General features: G+C 51.2%; 1 protein-coding gene across 5 annotated transcripts in view; it reads right to left on the reverse strand.

The window, feature by feature from the left end:
* The window catches only part of CDC42BPB (CDC42 binding protein kinase beta), a 102,835-nt gene that overhangs the window by 18,402 nt on the left and 64,023 nt on the right, over positions 1-20,410 (reverse strand). For 4 of the 5 annotated variants that reach the window (XR_011146293.1, XM_068990916.1, XM_068990915.1 and 1 more), the window contains exons 7-20: positions 19,838-20,038; positions 18,123-18,371; positions 16,753-16,832; positions 14,606-14,772; positions 14,408-14,527; positions 13,504-13,637; positions 12,897-13,139; positions 10,780-10,890; positions 9,523-9,767; positions 9,348-9,453; positions 8,846-8,970; positions 8,363-8,468; positions 1,522-1,670; positions 192-286 (exon numbers count right to left, since the gene is read on the reverse strand). Coding sequence is in view for 4 of the 5 variants with exons in the window: in XM_068990916.1 (XP_068847017.1) it covers positions 192-286; positions 1,522-1,670; positions 8,363-8,468; positions 8,846-8,970; positions 9,348-9,453; positions 9,523-9,767; positions 10,780-10,890; positions 12,897-13,139; positions 13,504-13,637; positions 14,408-14,527; positions 14,606-14,772; positions 16,753-16,832; positions 18,123-18,371; positions 19,838-20,038 (2,131 nt within the window). In the remaining variant the exon portion in view is untranslated. The remainder of the gene's footprint in view (positions 1-191; positions 287-1,521; positions 1,671-8,362; positions 8,469-8,845; positions 8,971-9,347; positions 9,454-9,522; positions 9,768-10,779; positions 10,891-12,896; positions 13,140-13,503; positions 13,638-14,407; positions 14,528-14,605; positions 14,773-16,752; positions 16,833-18,122; positions 18,372-19,837; positions 20,039-20,410) is intronic. The other variant, XM_068990917.1, reaches the window with a different exon arrangement.

A 20,410-nucleotide genomic window follows, 5' to 3' on the forward strand; every position in this document is an offset into this window, starting at 1 on the left:
ACCACGGCTGCCTTTTTGGGAGGCATCTTTGGACATACCCTATTCCAGAATTTGGGCTTTGGGATTAGGGTAGCGCTTTTCTTATAGAACTAAAAACCATTAAAATTAAAACAAATTAAATGTAACATAAAACCATTTCATTAAAAAAGGTTTATATGTAAACAATTCAGAAGCTTATGATCCTAATTTACCAGTATCTGCTCTAAACTTTTCTTCCACCTTCTTCTTCAAAATTTCCATCTCTTCCAGTAGTTCTCTATTTTTGGCTTCAGAATCCTTTAGTTTGCTAAAATACAAAATAAAAGGCTTTAAGTGCCCTGAGCTCAGGTCATCTCTGTGCTGGTTCAGAGTGTTGAAGTGGCTAGGTTGGTGGGTGTGTGTGTGTGTGGGTGTGTGTGTGGGGTGTGTGTGTCTGTGTGTGTGTTGGGGGGGCTGCTTCTCCCAGGTGTCTGAGAAAGCACCCAGACCCAGTGGACGGACACTCAAGCCCACCCTCAGCAACAGCTGCTGCTCACTGCATCATGGATCATACACGAGCTTCACTTTAAAAGTCACAGTTTACAAACTATCTCATGAGGCCCTAATGGGGTCCCCGACGGCCCTTACCTCTGAGGACCCACGGCTCAGTCACTCAGCTGTCAGGCCCCCAAATGTCTTCCCCAGAATGAGCACGACAGCGGGCCACGCTGAAGAGCCGCACCACTGCATGCGCAGCGGGGCCTCTGCTCTCAGCGTGGCGAGGACGGGCCAGTGCAGGGCCCAGCGGACCCAGGGGGGAGCCGGGCAGCAAGCCTCGCTCAGAGCCCTGTACTGATCACGGTGACACCAGGAGAACCGGTCACCGCCCGCCCCTCACCCCGCACTGTGAGGTCGGGGGTGGTACATGCGCTCGCCTCACAGGGATGCTGGAAGGGTCATGTGCTTTCATAGAATAACAGTCTCACAGCAGTTCCTTTAAATAGCAGCTGTTACCATGATTAGTTTTTCAGCCCCAAACTGACACGATGTCCTGTTAGTGACACCATCACTTCCAGGTCACCCCCCCATGAAGACGTGTCAGGGCTTAGCCAACCACGTGGACAGGCCCACCGCAGGCAGGGCAGCCCAGCTTTCCTAAGGCTGCAGGTCATTACAGATCATGAGGAACAAAGCGGAACCCGCAGACGATGGGCTCTCATCAAGCATCTGCTGAACTCACCGCCTTGTCAAACAGTGTTTTCTATGACTGCTTGAAGATGGGGAAAAAATTCTGAATATTTTAGTGTGTGATTTTACCTTTTAAAGAAAACAACCGCTAAGCTGAAGAGGTGGACAGGAAGGCCAGAGAGGTGTCCATGGACATGTGGGTCCTGTCACCCAGCTCAGGGTGGCAAGCACCCCACTCACACTCAGAAAGAAACACAGACGCTTCAAAACTGCAGACTCACACACGCTCATTCTGTCCTGAAAACCCTGCACGTGCTCATCCGTGCCCCAGAAACAGCACTCTGCTCGTGCCAACAGCCCCGGGTTGGCAGGCACCTTTCAAACGAGAGGTTCACGTCCTTGACCTTCCTCAGCTCCTCCTGCACGAGCTGCTTGGCCCGGATCTCCGCCTCCAGGGCCGACTGCAGTTCCAGCCGTGCAGACATGTCCAGCTTCTGACTGCGGCGAACCTTCCAGAGGGGGTCCTGCAGAGGTGGTTTCAGATGTTAAAACACATTCTGAACCAACTCACTCCTTTAACAACATTAATACTAACAGGTAATTTATCTTCTTTGAATCTTAAGACTTTATTATTATATTTAAATATTAACTCTCAGATGTTATTAAAGTCCATGGGACCCAATTATAGTTTTGGTATTTTGTGACTTTTTTCTTAGAGGTCTTCTAAAGAATAAAATTTACTTTCTTAAAAATAAAACTGAGCTTATAGGGTAATTTATCTACATGGTTCCACTACACTCTGTAAAAGAGTAATTTAAGCTATATTCTAGGATCAGAGTTACTCTCATTTTTCTACATCCTGAAACATCGTGCCGTTATCAGCCTAGTAACTACATCATTAAAAGACTAAACTAATAAGAGAAAGGAAGCGCGACGGGATGAACTGAAGGATGAGGCTACAGTGACATACACCAGCTGGGGACAGCATTCTTTCTTATTGAGACTCCAGATGTATCTCACTGACTTTCAAGAGTATAAGAGAAATCTGGAGAGACTGTCTTGCTGGCTTCTATTTACATTTTCACTGAAAACAGTTAAGAATTTTTGGTTTTTCCTCCGCAGGAGTAAAGTGGGGACAGGGGTGTGGGGAGCACAGTGGGGCGCCACCTAGAGGCGACGGAGGGACCAGCCACAGGGAGGCTCAGGTGACCAGACCCAGGAGGAAGTAGGTGAAGACTTCTAAGGATGGAGCGGCGAGCTGCGCGGCGCTGGAGCGGCCAGCAGCTGAGAGGAGGTACTCTACGTCCAAGGTCAGAGAAACTCCAGTAATATGGTAGGGTGCTGAGAGGGCATCAGAGGGCAGACAGACAGAAACCACAATCACAGAAACTAACCAATCTGATCACAGGGACCACAGCCTTGTCTAACTCAATGAAACTGTGAGCCATGCCGTGCAGGGCCACCCGAGACAGACAAGTCATGGTGGAGGGTTCAGACAAAATGTGGTCCACTGGGGAAGGGAATGGCAAACTACTCCAGTATTCTTGCCTTGAGAATCCCATGAACAGTATGAAAAGGCAAAATGATAGGACACTGAAAGATGAATTCCCCAGGTCAGCAGGTGCCCAAAATGCTACTGGAGATCAGTGGAGAAATAACTCCAGTAAGAATGAAGAGATGGAGCCAAAGCAAAAACACCACACAGTTGTCGATGTGACTGGTGATGGAAGCAAGATCTGATGCTGTAAACAGCAGTATTGCATAGGAACCTGGAATGTCAGGTCCATGAATCAAGGCAAATTAGAAGTGGTCAAACAGGAGACGGCAAGAATGAATGTTGACATTTTAGGAATCAGCGAACTAAAATGGACTGGAATGGGTGAATTTAACTCAGATGACCATTATATCTACTACTGTGGGCAAGAATCCTTTAGAAGAAATGGAGTAGCCATCACAGTCAACAAGAGAGTCCAAAATACAGTATTTGGATGCAGTCTCAAAAATGACAGAATGATCATCATAATCAACAAGAGAGTCCGAAATTCAGTACTTGGATGTGATCTCAAAAACGAGACAATGATGTCTGTTTGTTTCCAAGGCAAACCATTCAATATCATGGTAATCCAACTCTATGTCCCAACCAGGAACGCTGAAAAAGCTGAAGTTGAACCCGTTCTATGAAGACCTACAAGACCTTTTAGAACTAACACCCAAAAAAGATGTCCTTTTCATTGTAGGGGACTGGAATGCAAAAGTAGGAAGTCAAGAAACACCTGGAGTAACAGGCAAATTTGGCCTTGGAGTACAGAATGAAGCAGGGCAAAGTCTCATAGAGTTTTGCCAAGAAAATGCACTGGTCATAGCAAACACCCTCTTCCAACAACACAAGAGAAGACTTTACACATGGACATCACCAGATGGTCAACACCGAAATCAGACTGATTATATTCTTTGCAGCCAAAAATGGAGAAGCTCTATATAGTCAACAAAAACAAGACCAGGAGCTGACTGTGGCTCAGATCATGAACTCCTTATTACCAAATTCAGACTTAAATTGAAGAAAGTAGGGAAAACTGCTAGACCATTCAGGCATGACCTAAATCAAATCCCTTACGATTATACAGTGGAAGTGAGAAATAGATTTAAGGCCCTAGATCTGATAGATAGAGTGCCTGATTAACTATGGAATGAGGTTCGTTACATTGTATACGAGACAGGGATCAAGACCATCCCCATGGAAAAGAAATGCAAAAAAGCAAAATGGCTCTCTGGGGAGGCCTTACAAATAGCTGTGAAAAGAAGAGAAGTGAAAAGCAAAGGAGAAAAGGAAAGATATCAGCATCTCAATGCAGAGTTCCAAAGAATAGCAAGAAGAGATAAGAAAGCCTTCTTCAGTGATCAATGCAAAGAAATAGAGGAAAAGAACAGAATGGGAAAGACTAGAGATCTCGTCAAGAAAATTAGAGATACCAAGGGAACATTTCATGCAAAGATGGGCTCGATAAAGGACAGAAATGGTCTGGACCTAACAGAAGCAGAAGATATTAAGAAGAGGTGCCAAGAATACACAGAAGAACTGTACAAAAAAGATCTTCACAACCCAGATAATCATGATGATGTGATCACTAATCTAGAGCCAGACATCCTGGAATGTGAAGTCAAGCGGGACTTAGAAAGCATCACTACGAACAACACTAGTGGAGGTGATGGAATTCCAGTTGAGCTGTTTCAAATCCTGAAAGATGATGCTGTGAAAGTGCTGCACTCAATATGCCAGCAAATTTGGAAAACTCAGCAGTGGCCACAGGACTGGAAAAGGTCCGTTTTCATTCCAATCCCAAAGAAAGGCAATGCCAAAGAATGCTCAAACTACCACACAATTGCACTCATCTCACACACTAGTAAAGTAATGCTCAAAATTCTCCAAGCCAGGCTTCAGCAATACGTGAACCGTGAACTCCCTGATATTCAAGCTGGTTTTAGAAAAGGCAGAGGAACGAGAAATCAAGTTGCCAACATCCGCTGGATCATGGAAGAAGCAAGAGAGTTCCAGAAAAACATCTATTTCTGCTTTATTGACTATGCCAAAGCCTTTGACTGTGTGGATCACAATAAACTGTGGAAAATTCAGAAAGAGATGGGAATACCAGACCACCTGACCTGCCTCTTGAAAAATCTGTATGCAGGACAGGAAGCAACAGTTAGAACTGGACATGGAACAGACTGGTTCCAAATAGGAAAAGGAGTACGTCAAGGCTGTATATTGTCACCCTGCTTATTTAACTTCTATACAGAGTACATCGTGAGAAACGCTGGACTGGAAGAAACACAAGCTGGAATCAAGACTGCCGGGAGAAATATCAAGAACCTCAGATATGCATATGACACCGCCCTTATGGCAGAAAGTGAAGAGGAGCTAAAAAGCCTCTTGATGAAAGTGAAAGAGGAGAGCGAAAAAGTTGGCTTAAAGCTTAACATTCAGAAAACGAAGATCATGGCATCTGGTCCCATCACTTCATGGGAAATAGATGGAGAAACAGTAGAAACAGTGTCAGACTTTATTTTTTTGGGCTCCAAAATCACTGCAGATGGTGACTGCAGCCATGAAATTAAAAGACGCTTACTCCTTGGAAGAAAAGTTATGACCAACCTAGATAGCATATTCCAAAGCAGAGACTTTGCCCGACTAAGGTCCGTCTAGTCAAGGCTATGGTTTTTCCTGTGGTCATGTATGGATGTGAGAGTTGGACTGTGAAGAAGGCTGAGCACCGAAGAATCGATGCTTTTGAACTGTCGTGTTGGAGAAGACTAGAGTCCCTTGGACTGCAAAGAGATCCAACCAGCCCATTCTGAAGGAGATCAGCCCTGGGATTTCTTTGGAAGGAATGATGCTAAAGCTGAAGCTCCAGTACTTTGGCCACCTCAAGCGAAGAGCTGACTCATTGGAAAAGACTCCGATGCTGGGAGGGATTGGGGGCAGGAGGAGAAGGGGTAGACAGAGGATGAGATGGCTGGATGGCATCATGGACTCGACGGACGTGAGTCTGAGTGAACTCTGGGAGATGGTGATGGACAGGGAGGCCTAGCATGCTGCGATTCATGGGGTCGCCAAGAGTCAGACACGACTGAGCGACTGAACTGAACTGGACTGAACAGGCAAATTGGGCCTTGGAGTACAGAATGAAGCAGGACAAAGTCTCATAGAGTTTTGCCAAGAGAACGCACTGGTCATAGCAAACACCCTCTTCCAACAACACAAGAGAAGACTTTACACATGGACATCACCAGATGGTCAACACCGAAACCAGACTGATTATATTCTTTGCAGCCAAAGATGGAGAAGCTCTATATAGTCAGCCAAAACAAGACTGGGAGCTGACTGTGGCTCAGATCATGAACTCCTTATTGCCAAATTCAGACTTAAATTGAAGAAAGTAGGGAAAGCCGCTAGACCATTCAGGTATGACCGAAATCAAATCCCTTATGATTATACAGTGGCAGTAGATTACAGGGATTAGATCTCACTAGACTCTCACTAGAGTGCCTGATGAACTATGGATGCAGTTTCATGACAATGTACAGGAGACAGGGATCCAGACCATCCCCAAGAAAAAGAAATGCAAAAAAGCAAAATGGCTGTCTGAGGAGGCCTTACAAATAGCTGTGAAAGAAGAGAAGCGAAAAACAATGGAGAAAAGGAAAGATGTATCCGTTTGAATGCAGAGTTCCAAAGAATACCAAGGAGAGATAAGAAAGCCTTCCTCAGTGGTCAGTGTGAAGAAATTGAGGAAAACAATAGAATGGGAACGACTAGAGATCTCTTCAAAAAAAATCAGAGACAGCAAAGGAACATTTCATGCAAAGATAGGCTCAGTGAAGGACAGAAATGGTATGGACCTAACAGAAGCAGAAGACATTAAGAAGAGGTGGCAAGAATACACAGAAGAACTGTACAAAAAGATCTTCACGACCCAGATAATCACGATGGTGTGATCACTTACCCAGAGCCAGACATCCTGGAATGTGAAGTGGGCCTCAAAAAGCATTACTACGAACAAAGCTAGTGGAGGTAATGGAATTCCATTTGTGCTATTTCAAATCCTAAAAGATGATGCTGTGAAAGTGCTGCACTCAATATGCCAGCAAATTTGGAAAACTCAGCAGTGGCCATGGGACTGGAAAAGGTCAGTTTTGATTCCAATTACAAAGAAAGGCAATGCCAAAGCATGCTCAAACTACCGCACAATTGTACTCATCTCACACGCTAGTAAAGTAATGCTCAAAATTCTCCAAGCCAGGGTCTCAGAATATGTGAACAGTGAACTTCCAGATGTTCAAGCTGGTTTTAGAAAAGGCAGAGGAACCAGAGATCAAATTGCCAACATCCGCTGGATCATCGAGAAAGCAAGAGAGTTCCAGAAAAACATCTATTTTTGCTTTATTGACTATGCCAAAGCCTTTGACTGTGTGGATCACAATAAACTGTGGAAAATTCTGAAAGAGATGGGAATACCAGAGAGCCTGACCTGCCTCTTGAGAAACCTGTATGCAGGTCAGGAAGAAACAGTTAGAACTGTATATGGAACAACAGACTGGTTCCAAATAGGAAAAGGAGTACGTCAAAGCTGTATACTGTCACTCTGCTTTTTAACTTATATGCAGAGTACATCATGAGAAACGCTGGGCTGGAAGAAGCACAAGTTGGAATCAAGACTGCCGGGAGAAATATCAAGAACCTCAGATATGCAGATGACACCACCCTTATGGCAGAAAGCAAAGAACTAAAGAGCCTCTTGATGAAAGTGAAAGAGGAGAGTGACAAAATTGACTTAAAGCTCAACAGTCAGAAAACTAAGATCATGGCATCTGGTCCCATCACTTCATGGCAGATAGATAGGGAAAAAATGGGAACAGTGGCACACTTTATTTTTGGGGGCTCCAAAATCACTGCAGATGGTGACTGTAGCCACGAAATTAAAAGACCGCTCAGTCTCCCCGGACCCTGCCTCAAACCAGAACATGGACTAAACTGTGGGTCCACAAAGTTTAATTCTAGCTGTGATTCTAACGAAGCTGTTTCACTTTCCCTGCACTCTTACTCTGTGAGTCTCACAAGGTAAGTCACACGTGCATGTTTTAACAAGGGGGACAGAGGAGGAGAGAGGGACCAGTACCACCAGCCTGGCGCTGGCCACGCTCCATGCTCGCAGAGTCACATCGGCCACCGGACAGTGGATCATCACACTAACAAAGCACCCTCTACCAGGGCGGAGTGCCGTCCCAACTCGAGCCTGCTGACTCAGCAGGGATTTGCCAACCAGATGAATGGTGGCAAAGCAACCTGCGATCCCCTGACAACTGACAAGGTGCTAGCAGCAGGTGGTAACGAATCCGCCTGCCAATGCAGGGGACATGGCTTTGACCCCTGGTCTGGGAAGACCCCACCTGCTGCAGAGCGGCTACACCCGTGCGCCACAGCTACTGAAGCCTGTGTGCCCACAGCCCATGCTCCACAGGAGACCCGCCCCAGCAAGAGGCCACGCACCGAACTAGAGAGCAGCCCACACCGCCAGAGACCCCGCACAGCCGTCAGTTCCTAAATCAGAAAGAAGGCGCAGGGCCTCACAGCAGCCTCTCGCATCACTCAACTCACATCAAGGTGGAGCCCCTGAGCATCACAAAGCAACACAGATGCGGCTTCCAGACCCAGACCCACCAGCGTTCTTGATCCCAGACTGGAGCTCCTCAGCGTCTCGAGCTCTTCGGTCATCTTAGAGGCCAGGGCCTGGAGATAACCCCGGGCATCCTTCTCGTCGCTGACCCTAGAGGGGAAAGGGCCGTCCTGTGAGCGAGCGCTGCCCGCTATCCCTCCTCAAGACATGGAGGTTCTGCACCTCGCCACCCAGGAACCGTGACCTCTGACGCCTGGTCAGGACAGTCCCAGCTCACTCTCTGGACTCCCGGAAGCTCTGCTCTGTCTCCGCATGCGGGGCCAGCCCGACCCACACCGTGGGCCACGTGGGGTGCTGCCTCCCACCTGCAGTCCCACATCACGGCCACTGGACAGAACTGCTGCCCCTGGATGTTACTTATCTGGGGGAGGCTGAGGTGAGCTGGGTACGGAGCCCGCAGAGGAGCAGTTGAGTTGTGGAGGCGGGCCAGCAGCTGGGGAACTGTGACCAGGCCCGCAGGCACGTACCACTGGATGATTTCCGCAATCTGGGCCTCCCAGTGGGAGACCGACTCCTTCTTGGATGCCAGATCCTGCAGCTCATCCTCCAGCTGCCTATTCTGAGCCGTGAGCTTATCCACAAAGGAGCAGAGCTGGCGGGAAACAGTCGGGACACACGGCTCGTCACTCGCTTACACGTGACGTCAGCACCGCAAACCTGCAGGCTCTTTCAAAGCGTCTTCACGTTCTCTTTCACTGTTATGAGGGTCTGCCGACCTAACTTCCAATGTGGGGTTCCTGGCCATGTGCAACTTAAGCCCCGCTTCAACAGAAACACGAGGGCCCAAGTGATCAGAGCTAGCGGTTACAGGTAATCAACAGCTTGTAACTGAATGGAAACATCCCACTTTACAGACCAAACATATCCTATCATTTAGAGATTAAGTTACTTGAAACACCCCACTTCTAAGACTCAAGAGTGAAAAGAATGGCAGCTCCCACAGAGCGGCACTCAGAGCCCTTCAATCACCTTCTCGTTCTCGGCAGTCAGCTTCTTGTTCTCCTCGAACAGCATCGCCCTCTCCCGCTCGTATTTGTCCCTGACGGTGCCCACGGCCTCCTCCATCTCGCTGTGCCTGAGGACGCAGGACGGGCGTCAGGGCCCCGGCCGGCTCGCCCCCGCCTGCCCCGCGCGGCGCACTCACCGCTCTCGCCTGGACTTCTCCAGCTTGTCCTTCAGCATCATGACCTCTTTCTGCAGGGCCAGCTGCTGGCTCTCGGAGTCGTGCACCTCTTTCTTCACGTTCTTCACCTCCAGCACGTGGGAGGCCTCACGTCTCACCAGCTCCTCTTCATAAAACAGGACTTTCTTCTCGAGCTCAGACTTTATCTTGGAAATCTCCTGCTGATGTTCTAGGGTGGCACCTGGCCCGCGGCCCCCCTGCTTCATCTGAGGGCAAAGGTTGGGACAGATCACAAATCTCTGTGTCCTCCTCGAGGGCCCCGCCTCACCCCGCCCGAGACAGACACAGTAAGCGCTCCCAGCGGCGGGCACCGATCCTTCCCCCACGGCTGCAGGGCAGGCTTTGCAGGGGTGCGGGGCTCTGCCCTGGGAAATCCAGATGTGCCTGGGACCCTGAGGCCCTGCTCACACTCTGACGTGAGTGGCCCTCAAGGTCCCCTCGTGCGGTCTGTTCACTCACACCAGAGCATTCTCTGGAGGGCCGTGAGTCAGGCACCTCCTGCTGACAGGGTCACACAGGGTTTCTGCTGTCACGGGCGGTGACGTGGGCACTGAGCTGTCAGGCTAGGAGGGTCTCGAGGGTGGGGGTAAGGGGTGAGGAGAAAGGGGTGGGGGGCGAGCTGCACAAGGCTGGAGAACAGGAGGGCATCGGGGAAGCTGAAGGGACGGGTCAGGGTTATTTGAGAACTGCGGGAAGCCATCAGCAGCCAGTAGAGATGTGATGGGCTCCCACTCTGGAGTGACAAGCTGCCTGGAGAGGGCAGACTACAGAGGTGGAGAAAGGGACTGGGAGACACAGTCATGGCACCAAGTCTAGGCGAAGGGCCAGCTGTGAGAGGGAGAAGACTGCTGTCTGTCTCCATTTCACAGATGAGGAGGACAGACTCAGAACGTGGAGGCCTGTATCTGAGCTCTCTCAGCTAACAGGGAGCACCTACAGCCCCACCCCACCTCAGCCCCCTGCGGATGACCAGCAGCACATGGGCTGTGAGGAGCTCTTCCAGAATGACCCCCACTGAATTCACAGACCAAGACACAGAGAAAGCAAGAGGTGTCGGGGTACAAGGGCTGGCTCTAGGAGGTCAAGTGAAGGATCTGGTTCTGAAAAGTGAAAAGCTCCCACAAGCTTCCACGTCGGGTTCCCAGGACTCCCACCCAGCGGCCGCCAAGGACCACGGCCTGCCCTGCTCCCTCGGTGAGGAGAGTCTCGCTGCGCTACCTTGAGGGCTTCGAGCTCGCTCTCCACTTGCTTGGAAAAGTGCTCACTGTGCTCCCGCAGCTTGCGCTCCTTGGAGGCCTCGGCCACCGCGTCTTCGAGCTGCGCCTCCAGCTGAGGAGGGAGAGAGCGCTGCTTACCCCCGCCCGCCAGGCCCACCTTGGCTGGAGCCCTCCCAGGGAGGCAGTCCCAGGGAACTGAGCCTCCAGAAAGCTTCCTGATTCGTCACGCTCTCTCAGATTCCATCACTAGTTAATGGCTGAGAAATAACACTTCTGGACTTAACTGGAATGGCTGGTTAGCTTAAATTCTAATTTAAACAGATACACTGAAACTAAATTTTAAGAAAAGATACAAGTTCATGAAAACAGGGACTTCTGATGCCTGCAGAACACAGATTCATTGTCCAAAGGGGAGATTCCAAACACACACAAGGGTGGAGAGAGTAACGAGGTCTGTGTACCATGACCCTGTCTCAAGCTGAGCACCCCGGGCCCAGCTGCTTCAGCTGCAGGGTTACCCCCAGAACCGGAAGGGCTGTGCCCAACCAAGGGTTCACTGAAGAGAGTTGTAGTTGGCTGTAATTATTAACACAAATGTCCTGGGGTTGCACAACCAAATGTCTAAGAAGAAAACAGAGGCATCTTGAGGCCAAAGGACAAAGAGCCCTGAACATGAATGGAGCGGAACAGGTGTTTCCAGGCCCTCCCGGCAGTTCACCGAGGGGACCCAGCAAATTTATAGGCAGGGCTGCAGGAGATGTGCTGCCTGTTAAGAGCACAACATGTGGAACCATCGAGGAGGGCAGTTCTCAAAGCGGGGTCCTGAGGCCCTGGAGGCTCTCCAAGGCCTTCCTCCTCTAATTCCCCATCCTAGGAGCTAGATTTTCTTCATGTAAATTATACAGAAAAGGTTACCACTGCAGACAACACAGAAACACATATGAGAACCTGGGTGCTTTCTACTAAATCAAACATTAAAGAAATGCACAAAAATGATCATGGCATCCAGTTCCATCACTTCATGGCAAATAGATGGGGAAACAATGGAAACAGTGAGAGACTTATTTTCTTGGGCTCCAAAAATCACTGCAGATGGTGACTGCAGCCATGAAGTTAAACTATGCTTGCTCCTTGGAAAAAAAGCTATTAAGAACCTAGACAGCATATTAAAAAGCAGAGACATTCTTTTACCAACAAAGGTCTGTCTAGTCAAAGCTATGGTTTTTCCAGTAGTTGTGTATGGATGTGAGCTAGACCATAAAGAAGGCTGAGCACTGAAGAATTGATGCTTTTGAACTGTGGTGTTGGAGACTATTGAGAATCCCATGGACTGTAAGGAGATCAGTCCTGAACATTCATTGGAAAGACTGATGCTGAAGTTGAAATTCCAATTCTTTGGGCACCTGATGCAAAATACTGACTCCTTGGAAAAGACCCTGACACTGGGAAAGATTAAAGGCGGGAGGAGAGGGGATAACAGAGGATGAGATGGTTGAACGTATCACCGATGGACATGAGTTTAAATAAGTTCCTGGAGTTGGTGATGGACAGGGAAGCCTGGTGTGCTGCAGTCCACAGGGTCACAAAGAGTCAGACATGACTGAGAGACTGAAATGAACTGAATCAGTATGGTTATGTTGAACATTTTTCAGTTCTAACTTCTGAGTTGTTAAACATTAAGGCCTGTAACCAAATATACAAAAGCTCCCTGGGGCCTTGGTGACCTTCTGAGTGTCAAGGATCCTACAGTCAGTCTCAGAACGCTGCCCTGGGCTGAGACTGGCCCTCCACCCGCTTTGAGCCTTCAGTTCTCGGAAGCCATGCCACATCACGTCACGGCGCATTTCTATGGTACTTTTTGGGCACAAAGCCGTCTACCTACTTTACTCTAAAACTTTACTACTACAGAGACCTGTTTTAATAATTTCACAAATATGTATGAAGGGCTGAGAACTACAAGATAAACACTTGGCAGAGCAACTTACTTGGCTTCACATGAAATTTAAGATCCAGTTTACTTCCCAGTGATTTACAGGATGCAGCCCGAGCTCTCAAAGCCACTTTACCTGGGACCCTCCAGACACCCCATCAACACGGCCCGACGCCCTGAGACACTACCTCCTTCCGGCCCTTGTCAGCCCTGCGGACCTCCTGCCGCAGTGTGTCGATCTTCTGCATGGCCGCCTCCACCTCCTCCTCTCGGTCCCGCAGCTGCCGTGACACCTTCTGCTTCTGGGAGCGCAGCTCGGCCATGCGCTCGTTGAGCTCCGAGAACTCCTGCAGTGCCAGCTTCCGCTGCTGGTGGGCGTCTTTCAGCTCCCGGGCCTGGGACTTCAACCGCTCGGAAGCCTCGATCAATTGCTGAACGCAAAGAGTTACAGGCTGTTTACGTTTGCCTAACAAGGACCGCAAGGTGAGAGGCATCACCTGTTGCTGTGTCAAGGAGTTGAAGTGACAGCAAATGCTGGTGAAAGGCTGCAGCCTTGGCCCCGAAAACTGAGCTCCCCGGGAAGGCCCTCTGTTGGCCCCAGCACAGCCTGAAGGCTACCCGGGCCCAGGGAGCCCGTGAGGCGCCCAAGCTTGCCTGGCTCGGGAATCCCGACCTCTGCTGTGTCATCACACCATCACAGAGGCAGATGAAGGCCTGCAAGTCTCCGACGTCCCCGTGAACACAACCGCACACTCTGTGAAGCCACGCACTTTCCCCACAGCTGGGCCCGCCTACCTTGTGGAGGTCCTCCTTCTCCTGCCGCGCCACGCGGTACTGCTTCTCCAGGCCCTTCAGCCGCTGCGCGGAATCCTCGTGCTCCTGGCGGAGAGTCACCGTGTCCTCGAGCTGTCGCTCCAGCCTACTGGAATCTGAGCAAAACAGGAAACAAGCCGGGTTCCCTTACACGCGTACGGCCGCTGGCACAGCTGACAGGCCCCCCAGACTTGGCTCTGACGCATGTCCACACCCTCTCCCCGGGGACGTGAGCCCCGGGGCGCCTGTGGCCTCATTTCTTCCTCGCTCCCCTGTAACATATGAGCACAGCTGGGCGGTGTGGGAGGGTCTTGGTGAGTAAGGCACTCAACGGCAGCCTTTTCTCAGATCAGGATGGTGGGTCCCAGAAGGAAGCAGAGAGACAGCCACTGACTTGGGTGTGATTTGAAAGGAATCAGGTGTAGCACCGACCCACAGGTCAGGCTAAGGGCTGGGACTTAACAGTGCCCTGAGTCCTCAGGAAGCTCTGATAACTGGGAGCCACGGAACATGCACTCTGGTGACACCAGATCCAGCATTTAACACTGGAGGGGAAACCCGGCCGCGGGTGAGAGCTCCAGAGAGCGTGCGTTACGGCAGTTCTGCCTCAGAGTGACAAAGAGGAGAATTAACGGGGGAAAGTGTAAATACTCTGAGAGATCATATATAAAGCATTGACTCTAACAGCTCAAATCAGTTCCTATAGTGTTAAAGTTAGGCCTATTAGAGAAATCATTTAAAATAAACTGGCAAAACACCAGAACTCTTTGCTAAAGTTTAACTTTTTTCCCGCATTTCCATCCAATGGAAAGGACCCCGAGAATGTTTTTTGCAGAAAGGAAGATCCGAGAACAGAGACTAAGCAGGGTGACCTTGGAACACTCACCTGCTATCTTATTCTTCAAACGTTCGATCTCTTCGTTCAGCCGTTTGATCTCTTTGTCCCGGGCTGCGCCGCCCAGGGCCCGGGCTGAGCCGTGGAGGGACTGGACGGTCTGCGTGGACTCTGGGGAGGAGACGCGTGTGAGGGCTGTGGGGGGCGGGCCTCGGGGGGCAGTCTCCGAGCAGAGGCCCCACCCCTCACCCTGCAGCTTCCGGCTCAGCTCCAGCCTCTCCTGCTCCAGCCTCCGGATGCGCCTCTCGTAGGCCTCCACCTGCAGGCTGGCCTCCAGATCACGCTGCACGCCCTCATCTCTGGTCAGTGTGCTGGACTGCAGGATGCTCTTCAGAGAACCCCGGTCAGAGAAGCAGCTGCAGATAAAGCAACAGCGTGTTCTCACCCACGGAGACTTTACAAGGACTTCATTAGTGTTTAGAAACTTCCTGGGGTAAAAGATAAGCCTTTTCAAACTGGTAAACACAATCACCTGTGAAGACTGTTGTTTATGGAGCCAAATGAGACAAGAGTCTTCTTTACTGCAAGCCACTGGGTGACAGTGGGCAGTGAGAGGGCTGGTCAGACAGAGCGCCTCTGCAGGGCTGGGAAGTATCATTTTCTTTCTTTCTTTCTTTTATTGAAGTACAGTTGATTCTGGAGAAGGAAATGGCAACCCGCTCCAGTATTCTCGCCTGGGAAATCCCACGGACAGAGGAGCCTGGTGGGCTACAGTCCGTGGGGTTGCAGGAGTTGGACATGACTTAGTCACTGAACAAACGACGTGGATTCAGTTCACTGTGATGGCACAGAGTGTAATCTCTAAGCCACCGTGCACACCTAACCAGGAGCTGAAAGAAGGCCTCCTGCACGAGGGCCTGGGCTGGCGGGGCTGCGGGCAGAGGCGCCCTGATGCTCAGCGGCGACTGCAGCACTGTGAGGGGCAAGGGTGCACTGGCTCTGCCCTCACCAGGACCGTCCCCTCAGCCTTTGGGGCTTGTCGTCCCCTGCAAACTGTCAACACCCTACATGGCTCCTGCAAGTCCAACCCCTGGACCAGTACAGCCAAGGTCCTCACCAACCAGCAGCGGCTCACGATACGCCTCTCCATGAGCACACGCTGATGCACAGATTTGGGCCAAGGAAGGTTCTCTCCATTGGAGCTGAACTTGGGGACAAGCCACTTAGCTCCTCTTGCTTTTAAAGTGATGACAATGTCAGGAGAGTTTCTGAGTTCTACACAGTGAGTGAGTGTGCACACACATACACAGAAGGGCAGTCAGGGACGCTTTTCTGAGTTCTACAGTGAGTGCGCGTGCACACACACACACACACACACACACACACACACACACACATTCTCTCTCACAGAAAGGCCTGGCTGGTGTTTCTCAAAGGTGGCCCAAAGGTGCTGGGCCAGCCAGCACTGCTGGGGTCTGTTTCAGGAAGAGGTCCCTGGGTCAACCTGCCAAACCTGGAGCCTCGCTGGGGGGCCATGGTCCACAGGTGTGACAGGCACCCAGTGAGCTGAACGCGGCGGAAGGGTCTAGAGCCTCTGCAGAGGGGCTAGTAAGTCAGCATGCCCAGCGTACCCAGAACGCCTCCTCTGGACTGGAAGGCAATCGCTCTGGCCTAAGCGCCACTAACTCCAGCATCTGACACCTGAAGAGAGCTTTCACAAGCTTGGGCAGAAGTAGGCCACTTCCATAGAAATTTATCCCAATTCAGGTACCTGCAGCTGGAAGCAGCCAGGAACCAAGCTCAGTGACCTCGGCTCCAGGTGCCGAGGCAGCCCCATCTGTCTTATTTTACTGCCTTTCTTCCTCAGCCCCCTCTTCTTGGCCCAGGGTCCTTTTAAAATCGAGTCAGAGCACCACGGGCACCACAACTCTGCAGAGGCCCTGGAGACAGGCCACACACACGGCCCCAGCCAGGGCTCCCGGGACTGTGCTCACAGGCGGGGCGTGGCTCTCATCTACAGCCCCGCCCCATGCCCCGGGAACCCTGTGGCTGCTGCAAAACTCCCCACGAAAGCCAGCAGAGCCTGGACGGAGTGGACACTCAGCCAGGGTGGCCAGACACCCCGCCGTGGCCAGGCCCCCCGGTGTCCCACCTGGGCAAAGCCCGTCCAGTTGATGGCCGGCAGGGGTTGGGGCCAGCAAACCAGGGCCTGTGGGCCGAGCCCCAAGTCTGAGGTAAAAACGGCTTTTCCATTTTAATGGGTTGTTAAAAGAGAAGCTCCCTCAAGCACGGAACACGTCAGAGTCCCCGGCTCTGATGGGGCTCAGCCCCACATGGAAGCTCCCCAACCCCACGGGGAGACCCCCACCCGCGGGGGCAGGCAGACGCAGACGCACCTTTCCGTGGTGAATGTGAACCCGATGAACGGCAAGTGCAGTCCAGAGAAGCCCGCGTGAGAGCCAGGAGGCAGCACTTCCTGCACGAGAACACGCGCGGTGTGAGCGAGACTGTGTGCAAACCAGCGGAGAGTAGGGGAGAGTGCTCCAGGGGAGCCACCGGTGCACGGGAGCCCCATGGGGCCTCCCACAACGCTGCCCTCTTCACTCCCGGCTTGGGCCAGAGTGCGAGGCCCTGAAGGGGCTCAACACACTGCTTCTGAGACAGCGATGCTCAGGCTGAAGTGGGATCAGGTAAATGCGAACCTTCTAAAGCGGCAGGAGCTGCCGCTCACCGTTACCCTAAGCAGGGGGCACGTGGGGCACAGGCAGGGGCACTGGGTTCCTGCCCTGAAACAGGCCGCAGGCAGAAGTGGGGTCTGGAACCCAACGGGAGACTGTTTTATATGGGTTTACTGCTATTTTTCAGTTTGAGGATCCTTCTCTATTAAAAATAAAAGCAGTTATTTACCTGGGAAATTTCAGTGTAGAAATAATGCTTATCTGAAGTTCAGGAAAAATCCTTTCAACAATAATATTAATACTTTCCTCAGTCTTTTCTCACATCATCTAAAGTTCCACTCTTATTTTACTAAGAAAGAGCCTCTAAAGCCTCTAAATCAGTTTTCTTTACCCTGGTTAAACCTCAGTTTCTCTATCCCCAAGACTCATGTATAGAGTAACGCGTACTGAATGTTGAGTCTGATGAGACCAAAATAATGTCACAACACATGAGCAAAACTCTCCGGACCCAAAAGGTACAATGACGAACTCATCAGCGGCCCCGTAAGACAAGGTCAGATACCAGATGGGCCCCACGGCCAGCACCCAACGTGGAAAACCCACAATCTGAGACATCAGCGCCTCAAAACTGGCCTCATCCCTGTTGCTCCCGACCTCCAGCCATGTGAACAAACGGTCACGCACATGCTGAACACACGTGTCAGCAGAAGAGTGGACATGTCCTCGAGCACAGGGACAATGAGGAGTGGAGACCCAGAGAGCCATGCCACGGTGGGGCCGCGGGCAGGCCCCTGGCAGGGGGACAGGGCAGAAGGGACACTCTGACGGAACAGTGTACGTGGCACTGTTCACAAGGCACAAAGGCATCAAATAATTCTGATGAACCCTAAAACAGAACAGCTATTTAAAACTGAGTAAGCCATCTCTTTCAGGACCAAGCTGAAGGCTAGAATGAGAGGTGCATTCCTCAAGGCAACCGCCACAGTTTCTAAAGTTGGCACAGTTCTCAGATTCACCACCTTGATGAGCAAGCCGTGAGCACGCAGACCTGTGACACGGCACGGAGGGCAGGGTGCCGCCACACTTACGATGTTCCTTAGCACGTCGTCGTCCACGTCAAAGTTGGACGTGTCGGAAGGACTGCTCACGTCCGGGATGTAGGGCGCCTCCAGGTTCCGGATGTTCTCCCAGTTCAGCCCTTGGAAGAAGGCGTGCTTCTTGAAGTCCTCCACCCCATTCTGCCCCAGCCGGCGCTCCCGGCTGCAGATCAGCCTCTGGATGAGGTCTTTGGCCTCCTCAGACACGTCTGTGACATGGGACGGGAACTGAAACCGCTCCTGGGGGGGCAGGGGGGCAGTCAGGGGACCTGTGGTGTGCAGGCATCGTGGGGAGCAGAGCAAAGGCGCAGCTGCACAGCTACAGCCCCTTTCTGCATCCCAGTGGCCAAACGCAGCCGAAGTGGATGAGGCTTCATTCCAGAAAACCCTCAGTCTCACCGGTTTTACTCACGGCAGACTTGTTACCACCCTGCATGTACTAAAACGGTGATAAATTTTCACCTATCAAGGTGGCAAAGAACACCGACAATAGGCTGTAGGTGGGAGAGAAGCGGGCACACCCTTCAGTACGCATTTTGCCAACAGTATCAAAGAGAACACATGACATGTTCGTGACGCCATTCTACTCTGACCAAGGAAATTGAAAACTACCTCAATGCTCATCAGAGGGACTTGTTAAAACAAGATACACTGCACACATACATATGGTAAGGCCCACTGTGGGCCTGTGTGCCGAGCCGCCCCTGTGGTCCAGACCTCACCTGTAATCTCTAGAAGGGACAGCAGTGCTGCCTCACGGGGCTGCGGCAGAGACAGAATAAATGATCAGAGACCACCGGGGGGTGGGGGGGTGGAGGGGTGGTCCTCAGGTGGCAGGCGCTCAGGGACAGCAGGTCTTAGAATGCAAGCAAGTCCCACTTGTTCCCTTCACCACGCTTACCACCAGAAGTTCACGGGGTGCCTTTCACCATCAACTTACTGCATGCACTTCGGCATGTCTGAAGTTTTTGATAGTATATATTAATTTATAAATAAAAATAATTTCTACTTTGAAAACAAATTTTTTAAGGCATAACTTTTCTTGAGTTAAAAGAAAGATGCTTTAGGACTTTAATGTTAATCTGCTCCTTATCTGAGCAAATACTGGGAGACCAGGCTGGGAGGAGAGAGCAGACAAGTGAGCACCTGTCTGGGTGAGTGACCGAGCAGGTGGGGAAGGGTGCTGTGAGCCAACGGGCAGAGAGGCTGACCCTGGCGTCAGAAGGACATGGGGAAAGGGATAAAAAGAAAAAACACAGATGACAAAAATCTTAGAGAGAAGAAGAAATAATAAACAGAAAATGAGGGAAAAAGAAGTGAAAAATGAAGAGCTGGTAAAAGGGGGAAAAGCAAGAAGAAAAGAAATAGGCTCAAGAAAGGACTAAGAGCACTACTGAGCTGAGATGCATGATCCACTCCTGACGACGGCTTTGGGGCAAACAGGCTGGAGGGGCAGAACTGACGCCTGACGGCAGGGTGGGCGCACAGGTGGCAGTGGCCCGCGAGCGCCCTCGGACCTGTGTCTAGCTCCTGAAGCCCACGTCTCCTGCAGGGGTTCTGGCCCAATGGACCCGCCACCCTCCACCAAGGAATGGGAGCGTCCCCTCTGCCCTCGTCTCCCGGCCCGTCTGGCCGCCCAGCCTGCCCCACCCGCCCCCCTTCCCCAGGGGCTGGGACACACACGGGGTGGGAGCGCGACAGCTTACCTCATGGTTCATGATCTTCCCGTAGGTCTCCACGAGGGATTCGGCGTAGAATGGGGTCTCTCCGTACAGCATCTCGTACATGCAGACGCCCAGAGACCACCAGTCACACTCGGGGCCGTACTTGCCCATGCCATCCTCCATCGCCTGCAGGATCTCTGGGGAGATGTAGTCCGGGGTGCCCACAGCCACGGAAGACTGCACCTTAGGGAAGAGGGTGGACAGGGTGAAGGGAAACCTGAGGATGTCTCTAGCAGACAGTGGATGGAGAAACAATCACAAGATAAACCTGGCACATGGTCATGATTTAAAAACCTCATAATGAAAAACTCAATATAAATAAATGTTCCTATAGCACTAAACCGGGGCTTCCAGCGTAGCTCTGTCGGTAAAGCATCTGCCTGCAAGGCGGGAGACCTGGGTTCAATTCCTGGATCGGGAAGTTCCCCTGGAGAAGGAAATGGCAGTCCACTCCAGTACTCTTGCCTGAAGAAGTCCATGGACAGAGGAGCCTGGTGGGCTACAGTTCATGGGATCGCAAGAGTCAGATACAACTTAGAGCTATTTTTATAGCAT

The sequence above is a fragment of the Capricornis sumatraensis genome, chromosome 19 (assembly GCF_032405125.1).
Source record: "Capricornis sumatraensis isolate serow.1 chromosome 19, serow.2, whole genome shotgun sequence".
Lineage (NCBI taxonomy): Eukaryota > Metazoa > Chordata > Mammalia > Artiodactyla > Bovidae > Capricornis > Capricornis sumatraensis.